The 10083-nt window shown below is 36.5% G+C and overlaps 1 protein-coding gene across 1 annotated transcript; it reads right to left on the bottom strand.

The window, feature by feature from the left end:
• Positions 5796-10083, bottom strand: LOC109227524 (rho GTPase-activating protein 2-like). Its single transcript, XM_019392720.1, has 4 exons — positions 9626-10083; positions 7197-7317; positions 6745-7095; positions 5796-6639 (listed from the first exon to the last, which is right to left on the bottom strand). Exons 1-4 carry the CDS (start codon positions 9952-9954, stop codon positions 6028-6030), a joined length of 1413 nt encoding a protein of 470 aa, XP_019248265.1. The 5' UTR covers positions 9955-10083; the 3' UTR covers positions 5796-6027.

Genomic DNA, 10083 nt, shown 5'->3' with positions numbered 1-10083 from the left:
AAAGTCACTTATTATGGACTAGAGGGAGTAAATACTATCATGGATGACAAGTAGCATGAATGAGGTCTAAACTGTGAACACCCAAGGTTATGGTGGGATAGATATGTTCTTTTCACCCTTAACTAAAGGTTTGAAGTTCAAGTCTTAGGAATGAAAAAGTCCTAGTAGGGGAGCGCTTTTCTCCTTTAATGAGCCTTAAACAGCGTGAATTTGAATTAATTTGTGCATGTGCAAGTATCCAGTGGCGTACGTAGAATTTTTCATAAGCGGTGTCACAATTTTGAACAATAAACGTATAATAATTCACTATAACATCATTTAAAGAATATATAATTCGAATTATTTTATAGAACACAACTCAAATACCTTACTAAATATGAATTTTTATTTTTTAAAATATATTCAATATAACCTTATTTTAAATAATACTAAATACTTATATATATATATATAACACCAAGTAATCACACAGAAACTCATCATTCATTTGATTATGCAAATTGTTACTAATCAATTTCAATGTTGAAAAAGAAAATGAACAGGAAAAAATTAGCCAAACAACTTATAATACAGGTCAAATAATTTATTGTTGCATTAAATATACAAATGTAACTCTTGATCTATTGGTTTAGATGTCTTAATGCTTAAGATAAGAGATTAATGGTTCAACCTGCACATTTTTTTAATTTCAAAAATGAGGCACAAAAAAAATGAGGCACAGAATTTAAAACAAACATGAAGCCACACATATTCAAACTAGCGATGTTTTAAAGGAAACTGAAGCACCTGACCAATTGTGCTACACGTCTATTATTGTCAAGTGGTGTCACTTTATTACATTTAGCTTAATTTTTCCTGTTGGAGTTTTATTATATATACTTATTTAGTAAAAATTTCCAACGAAGCGGTGTCATCTGACACCGAATAGGATTGGAAAAAGTATAAGCATTGCATAAAGAGATTTTACTTGTACTTTGTCCCTATATCTATATGGTTTTCTAGAAGAAAGGTGAGATCAGGCAAATGCATTGAGGCGAGTTTACTTTAGCTATATGAAGTGTCCCTTACGGCACGGGCTTGGGAGATAAGCGTGCATAATCTTGGTAATAGACTGCCTGCTCGCAGCACATAAATTGAAGATTATGTATTAAACTTAAATTACTATTTAAAAGTTAAAATTTTGATTAAATCACTCTTTCTTTTTTCTCCTTTGTGTGAGAAAATAATCATATTAGGAGTTAAAAGTTTGATCCTGGACAAGACGCTTAATCAACTTATTGAAAAGAATAATATATTGGCATTTTACTCAAACCGGTCTCCACTCTCCACAACTAAACCGGCAAATTTTCTGCAATCATTTAATACTTAAGACTATTCAGAGACGTAGAAGAGAAGGGACGTCAGGCAAAAGACATTCTCTTTCCATATGGCAAATGACTTGATTTGACTTCAGTGGGTACATGTCTACTCCAATTTACTTCTAATCCTTATTTGACAGGTGTTGGTATCGGAATAAAATAGAGTTATGTCGAGGAAGAGGCAAACTCAAAAATTAAAAAAGATAAAGAACGCCAAAATTTTAACGTGAAAAACCCTTCAAATGGAAGGTAAAAATCACGGGATCACAAAGATCCAAAAAGCTCCACTATAACAATAAGAGGGTTATAAAAGATCTCCAAATTGGTTACACTACAAGTGCCAAACACGGAGCAACAACTAATCAACTGAAGAAGAGGCGAGGCTCGAAATCAAATGCTACGGGACTCCAAATCCGATCTTCACCGTTCAAATCCAAGACCAAGATGTTACGAACACTCAGTCAAAACTTCAGCCCGATCCAACGGTTAAAAAAATCGTAAAACGTGATTTGAAGTTAGCTAGTCGGAATAAAAATCTGCAGCAAAACAAATACTTTTCTTCTCTCTTCTCTCTTGATGAAAGCTATCTCAAAAACCACTCTTATGTGCTTAATTTTTTCAAAGACTTGTATCAATGAGCATAGAATAATTCCCCAAGATTGTCCTATTTATAGATCATGAGTGGTGCTTTCTCTTAAAGCCAAAACCCACTCAAAAAAGGAATAAACACCGAATCCAATTCCGAATAGAAATGAAAACCAAAAGAGAATAGGATTAGGCCATTGTGCCTTTGGCTGGACAACGTGGGCATGTGCCCAACAAACTCCCCCTCCAGCCAAGGGGCCAAATGTGTCTTCAAGTAGAGGAACTGTTAGGTGTTTGTCCAGATTTTCTTACCATAATTGGTTTTCCTATTTCATGAAGGAAAGGACAACATATTTACAATAATTAGGTTAAATCTTTTCCTAGAAGGAAAAAATATAATTCTTCCATATTTGGCTAGTCCATTTTCTTGTAGGAAAAAGGTTTGGAGTTCTATAAATTGAGGATCCGCCCTTCTCATTCAGTATCATCCACAACGTAGCCACATGGGATTTGAGAGTCGTGTTTTGGGGGAGAACTTTACGGGACAAGTGTTAGTGTGTCACTTGTGTTTGCCTCTTCGTGAGGTTGTTCTCTCGATATTTTGTACTCTCTTTTTATATAGTGGATTGCTCATCTCCGCTGTGGACGTAGGTCAGTTGACCGAACCACGTTAAATGTTTGTGTCTCTTTTGGTAGAATTCTCTTTTGTTGTTGGATTTATCGTCGTTCAAGGTTTGTTTTTCTAGCTTCCGCAAGACACCTGATTTTTTCGGACATAACAAGTGATATCAGAGCAAGGTTCAAGACAGGTTCATCTTGGCGGGTTCAGTTCTAGCCGCAACGTATTTGACGATAATCGTAATAATTGTCTAAAAAATTTGACCAGTGTGCTACGCACGTTGAGACAAACTTTGTGGTGGAGATTCGGAGATGCGACCTGTTGAAGGCTATGTGAAGAAGGTGGATCAAGTTTATTTTGTCAGAAAATTCAGGCCAAGGGGGAGAACTGTTAGGTGTTTGTCCAGATTTTCTTACCATAATTGATTTTCCTATTTCATGAAGGAAAGGACAACATATTTACCATAATTGGTTAAATCTTTTCTTAGAAGAAAACTATAATTCTTCCATATTTGGATAGTCCCTTTTCTTGTAGGAAAAGGTTTGGTATTCTATAAATTGAGGATCCGCACTTCTCATTCAGTATCATCCACAACGTAGCCACATGGGATTTGAGAGCCGTATTTTGGGGGAGAACTTTACGGGACAAGTGTTAGTGTGTCACTTGTGTTTGCCTCTTCGTGAGGTTGTTCTCTCGATATTTTGTACTCTCTTCTTATATAGTGGATTGTTCATCTCCGCTGTGGACGTAGGTCAGTTGACCGAACTACGTTAAATGTTTGTGTCTCTTTTGGTAGAATTTTCTTTTGTTGTTGGATTTATCGTCGTTCAAGGTTTGCTTTGCTAGCTTCCGCAAGACACCTGATTTTTTTGGACATAACAAGTGATATCAGAGCGAGGTTCAAGACAGGTTCATCTTGGCGGGTTCAGTTCTAGCCGCAACGTATTTGACGATAATCGTGATAATTGTCTAAAAAATTTGACCAGTGTGTTATGTACGTTGAGACAAACTTTGTGGTGGAGATTCGGAGATGCGACCTGTTGAAGGCTATGTGGGAGAACTGTTAGGTGTTTGTCCAGATTTTCTTACCATAATTGATTTTCCTATTTCATGAAGGAAAGGACAACATATTTACCATAATTGGTTAAATCTTTTCTTAGAAGGAAAATATAATTCTTCCATATTTGGCTAGTCCCTTTTCTTGTAGGAAAAAGTTTGAAATTCTATAAATTGAGGATCCGCCCTTCTCATTCAGTAGCATCCACAATGTAGCCACATGGGATTTGAGAGTCGTGTTTAGGGGGAGAACTTTAGGGGACAAGTGTTAGTGTGTCACTTGTGTTTGCCTCTTTGTGACGTTGTTCTCTCGATATTTGGTACTCTTTTTATATAGTGGATTGCTCATCTCCGATGTGGACGTAGGTCAGTTGACCGAACCACGTTAAATGTTTGTGTCTCTTTTGGTAGATTTCTCTTTTGTTGTTGGATTTATCGTCGTTCAAGGTTTGCTTTGCTAGTTTCCGCAAGACACCTGATTTTTTCAGACATAACAAACGGTGCATGCAGAAGTTAACAGTACAAAGCTTGATGGACGATAAATTAAAGTTTAAAAGAAAAATATACTAAACTAGGCATAATATTTAATATAGTTTGGCCAATCGACCTACATATGATAAAACTAATATAAAAGAAAAAATAACTATCGAGAGAAAAAATTTCCACTAAACAAATCTTTTTCCTTCCTTCAAGAAAGAAAACCCTAATAGATTAAAAATTCAGATAAAATCATAACAACACAGACATGATTCGAAGTCATCAACACAAAATTACGTATTTGAGTAGACTAATAGTAGTAGTATTAGTATTCAACGTTTGACACATTCCTTCAGGAAAGGGAGTTGGGCAAGGCGTGAGACATAGTTTTCTAGAAGAAGTGGTGCCCCTAATATTGTGCTACAAAGTCTTACATTATTCTATGACTTTTTCGTTTGGCTGGTGTAACACGAGTACAAATTATTCAACATACATTAATAATTAACGACAAACTGTATGTATTAACACCAAAACCTTATACATCCGGATTTGTTCTTACCAAGTCCATGTGACATAAAGTAAAAATAGCATTATATAGCCGCTGTAAAAATAATAGTCGAAAAAATATATAAAATTTATATATTTTTTGTATATATATACATTTTGTATGTTATATACAAATTTTATACTCTTTTTCGATTACCAGATGTAAATAATTCCTGGCGCGGGCAAACAGTGATAATACCCTGAATTAAAATGATAGGCTTCTAGAAGTTTGGCACCAACACACGTCTTTATTATCAGCTATCGATCTTTTTTATATCTTAGCATATTGCCTGCCAGCTTGTCTATCTTCCTAGTCTATTGTTAATTCCCTTCAAATCCTCTCTTTTCTTTTTTCTTTCCCATTTTGTACCATTAATTTAACGAACAACAGAGTAGCTACTAATAGTGGACGAGGAAATTAGTAGTAACATTCTTGTTGATGTGTCTTCCTTTATGTTGAAATTGGATTTGGATGCTGCTGTTGCTGATGATGCAACTTCTTTGAGTTGTTGCATTCAAGTTGATTATAACAGTGAGGAAGATGATGAGGATGTAGTTGAACAACGTTGGAATGGATATGTCGGAGGCCGTTGTAGGAAGTTTAAAGCTAGAGATTGTGGGGATTTGGTTACTGAGAAGTTGAAGAATAAAACAGACTGAGGATAGGCTCTTCTGGGTATCTTGTTTAGCTTCTTAACTTAAATCTTGGAAGGAGATCGAGCTTTGGCGTGGATGGTAAAGTTGCCTCCATGTGACCATGAGCCGTGGAAATAGCCTCTTGCAGAAATGCAAGATAAGGCTGCGGTCAATAGACCCTTATAATCCGGACCTTCACTTCCCCGGACCCCGCGCATAGCGGGAGCTTAGTGCATCGGACTGTTGTTTTTGTTGGTAAATCTCTCACGTTTTCTTATGAACTGTCAGACATTTTTCATTGTAGTATTACATTCAGTGTTTTGTTACAACAGAAACTTGTATCTATAGAAGATGACAAAGTTTATTGGATTCCTTTCCATCTGAATAGCCGGCTACCTATCTATTTTGGTTGGCAATTAGTGAACCACTTTTTCTCTTAATTCAAGGGCACTATTACTTGATTTAAATAAAGTACTCATTGTCACATCAACAGTTTCCTAAGAAAGAATTACAAGAAATAATGCACAATGTTAGAGATCCTTTGCTAGCAAAACAAAGTAATCAAGCACAAGTTCAGCCAATGCTGAACAGTGATTCACAAGTCAATCACAAGCAAACCATTTTGTGTCTATCCCCAAAAGCCTACTACAACACTTTACATAAACAACCATCAGATCATTACTAACAACAAAGAAATCCAGGACTCCTAAAAATGCAAGATTCAATCACACAAATTCATAGAAAAATAACCTACTGCACAGGAACAGCAGATTCTACCATGTTTACGTCTACCATATTGATATCCTCCATGCTTCCGCATGCTCCAGTTGATGATCTCTTTGACTCCGCTTTATGCACCACAGTAACACAAGTGTCTTTTGAGTCTTCACCGTCGCTAGTGCTCAAGCCAGAAGTCTCGATTTTACTGTCCGAAAATATAACAGAAGAATCTCCATTATCAGTAGATGTAGTCGAGGAAATAACATTTTCTCTGCATAAAATTCCTTCTAGCTGTTTCCTGAAGTCATTTTTCGCATGCTCATTTTCATCCAACTGCCTCAGGAAGCTTTCTTCTATCTCACTCAACGACTCAACTTCATCTCTGTCTTCACTGCCGTAGCTGTAGCGATGTTGCTCATCATCGTCATCTGATGCTGGTCCTGTAGATTCACAGCTAGTGTCCATCTCTTGTTGGGAGTCATATTCCTCATCAGTTTGTTGTCTACCAGAAGAACGAGATGACATGGGCGAATATTCTCCATCTTCTGTCTCTCCACGCTCTCGTAGTGTTTTCATAATCAGGGTCTTCAGCAAGTTCATCACTTGTACGGCGTGCATGAGAGCTGTCAATGGATCAGACATCTAATCCCAGGAACAAAAAATGAAATACTTCAACTCCTTAGCAAAATGAGAATTTTCAATTTTATATGACCTACTGATGTAGCATATAACTGTATATTCATTTACCTGGGTCATGTTTGGGGCAAAAACCATTGCGATATTTCTGGCATTCATTTTGTTGGAATCCTCTTGTTCGACAACATCAGCCATAAGATCAATTGCCCAGTTGAGCAACGCAGTCTCCGTTGGTTTAAGCTGTTTCACAAGCTCAACGAATTCCTCCTCCGTGTTGCATTGCAAAACCTGTTCCGGTGAAAGCCCATCAAGCACACCTGATGGCAGTTCTCGAAACCAGGCTTTGATGAGACCAGCCAAACAATGAACATCGATGTCGTCAGGCACTATGCCTCTATTTAGCTGATCCCTAACATGCTCCTCCTTGCTATTCTCTGGGTTAATTCGAAAAATTCCTTCAGCCTAAAGATTCATCCACAAATGCTCAAGTCAGAAAATTGTCAACATAACAATATGCATTAGAAAACTTTTATATGTGAGAAATGAGGTAAAATTTGTCTTACCTTAAGACCATCTTGTGAGTATAAACGTTCTTGCATTAACAAGAGAATAGTTGGGACACTATTTCCCCTTGTATCATAAGAACACTGCATTGACTGTGCAGATACACCAAACACGCTGACGCTGCAAAATAAATGGATAAAAGTTCAGCGGATAGGCTAAATAGCTTGGTATGGAGCTTTATATGCATAGTACTTCAGCTATTTTCCCTGAACAATAGCCTCTAAAACAGAATCAACGAAAGCTGTGGATTTCTTTTGACAACTATTGTTTTCTGAAGAATAACCTCAACAGAATAAAAAATATTACGGTTAGAAAAGCCTAAATGAAGTCCAATACAGAGTTTTGAGAGTGGACTGTTAACTGCCTAATAAAGTATAATCACCAGCACGAGAAATCCCACAAACAGGAAATGCATGTACAAGAGAATCACCGAGAGTGAAAAGAGTTTAAAGATCTGGATAGTGGAATCAGTATCAATTTAGGATTTCGATGAACAGACTATTAACTTCCAACTTTATGAATAGGTTTCTGTTCTCCATTAATCATGAACAACCTTTTTATGATATAATTGTGTTTTTCCCTCCCTCTATTCTCAGTACTTTGCTAAAGAAACACAAGTGAAGGTCCACCTGCCGCTCTTCATTCTTGCTTAGTCTTTACTATGCATAGCATTTGAATATCTTAATTCTGCTCACTAGTTTTCTCAAAATTTAATTTTAATTTACTATTATGGTTCCTGAAATGGAGCTATTTTCTGCAATTTTCAAGTGGTAAGCTTAGCAACTTTACAACTTTGGACAATCAGTATGATAAAGTAGGTGGAAACAGACTATACCAAGATTAACTCATTATGTCATCATTGGACATTACTTATTACCATTGTAATGCCATAGACCAAATACCTAACACAATGCAGGTCCTTGATCCTACCTATGCCTAGTTCATATAGAAAGTTGCTACTATTAAGCTGGAGTCTGGATGTAATCTTGATCCTACAGTCACAAATCTACCACCTTTTTTTATCCGAATGTACTACTTGAGCTGTAAGATTGTGGATGAAAACGTCCTTCTTGAAACCTTTAAAGTTTCTGTAAAAAGCACTTCTAATCATAGCAATAAAGAGTTAGTTGTACTTGCAAGCAAATCATTTATCAGTCACTCTAGGTCCCAACCAACTAATGGTAGGTCATAAACCTTGCTTTAATGCAGTGTAAGGATGCTCATGTGATCATTAAATAGAATCAATAAACCTTCATTTTGGTTGGCCAAAAATGACATAAAACTCAGTCCCCAAAAGGAAGGGGGACCTCAAAACAGGCTCATCACTAAATAGCATAGCAGAAAATGACCTAGCTCCAGTCCTCCTGGAACTTGGAGAGATCTCTAAAGTAGATACTGGCATTTATTGAAGTATTGACTTGTGAGAGGGATTGAAAAAGTATTGTTTCTAATCTTCTTCCTCAATTAGTTTAACTTCTATTTAATACACATTAGATTTCATAGTTATATGTACAAAGACTTCATTATTTCGGAAACACTCGAAGGGGAGACTTGGCGTAACTAGTAAAGTTGCTGCCATGTGACCAGGAGGTCACGGGTATGGGTTCAAGCCGTGGAAACATTAGACCCTTGTGGTCCGCTTAATTGAACCCCGCGCATAGCGGGAGCTTAGTGCTATCCTTTTTCTCAATTAAACAGTCTCTCTACCCTAAAAGATAGGAGTAAGGTCTGTCGGACACACTACCTCCCCAGACCCTACTCGTGGGATCATATTGGGTTTGTTGTTGTTGTTGTTGTTTTCCTTCTCCTCAATTAGCTTTAACTATTTCATAAACAGTAAATTTCACATTAAATGAACAAAAACTTCATTATTTTTCAGCATTTTGCGGGAACCACCCCAAAATTCCCTAGACTGAACAATGTGTTGGGAATGTGTAAAGTGTATACTGCCATAAAACTCATACTTTCTCCTACCATACTTCCTTCTAATCCTTTAAAAAAAGAATGATATTTTTCTAAATTTGGAAATAATTTAAGTCTCTTATTACCTTAATTAGCAGCATTTATACTCATTTAAATGTAAGTGACATGTTTAAAACCATAAGTTTAAAAAACTTACACTCACATGAATGTTATGACATATTTAAGGACTGATGTTATAAAAGTTTCATTTCCCAACTCAAGTAGAAAGAAAGAAAAAAAGGAGACACTTTTTAACATGAAAAAGTTGATAAATCTATTTTTAGTCAAGAAAAAACTCCAAAAGGTCTCAGTTTTAGCTCAGCCTAAGCATTAGTCATCAGATCTAAACATCAAATAAGACGAGAAAAGAAACAAGAACCAGCATTTTTTCTGAGAAATTGATTTAGACCCAGAACAAGAATTTCAAACACATAACAAGAAAAAAGCTGAGATTTTGGAACAAAACCTGGCACTGGGAACTCTACATGGGATTTCAACTTCAAACTCAACAGGAAGACCCAAAAACCCATGAAACCGATCGAAAGTGACATGGGTCAAATGTTGCACATTTGTGGGCCACCCTATTTCCATTTGATGAACTGCATTACATATCGCCTCTTCTTGTTCTTGTCTTTCTACACGACAAGACACCATTGATTTTCTTAAAGCAGCTAAGATAAAATCAACTAAAGACAACTGCTGTTGATTTTGCATTTCAGTATTAACACTTTCCTTTGAACTGCTCTTCACATTTCCACACCCACCCCCTCTTGTCACCATCACCAACCCCGTCATTTTTCTTTCTCTCTCTATACGTATCTCTAGCTGTTTCTCTCTCTAAATATACTTCTTGTTTGTGAACTGGGTTTGAAGAGATAAGAGTTGTTTTTATTTGGGTAGCATTGAAGAGAGCTGGTTTTGGAA

Source organism: Nicotiana attenuata, chromosome 6, assembly GCF_001879085.1.
Source record: "Nicotiana attenuata strain UT chromosome 6, NIATTr2, whole genome shotgun sequence".
NCBI classification, from domain to species: Eukaryota; Viridiplantae; Streptophyta; class Magnoliopsida; order Solanales; family Solanaceae; genus Nicotiana; species Nicotiana attenuata.
The sequence above is the reverse complement of the archived record's forward strand: the minus strand, read 5'-3'. Positions and strand labels throughout refer to the sequence as shown.

Coding starts and splice junctions, on each gene's coding strand:
- LOC109227524 (XM_019392720.1), bottom strand. CDS start 9,954: ATGACGGGGTTGGTGATGGTGACAAGAGGGGGTGGGTGTGGAAATGTG. Junction 7,096..7,196: donor ACTCACAAGATGGTCTTAAG/GTAAGACAAATT, acceptor ATGAATCTTTAG/GCTGAAGGAATTTTTCGAAT. Junction 6,640..6,744: donor TTGCCCCAAACATGACCCAG/GTAAATGAATAT, acceptor TCCTGGGATTAG/ATGTCTGATCCATTGACAGC.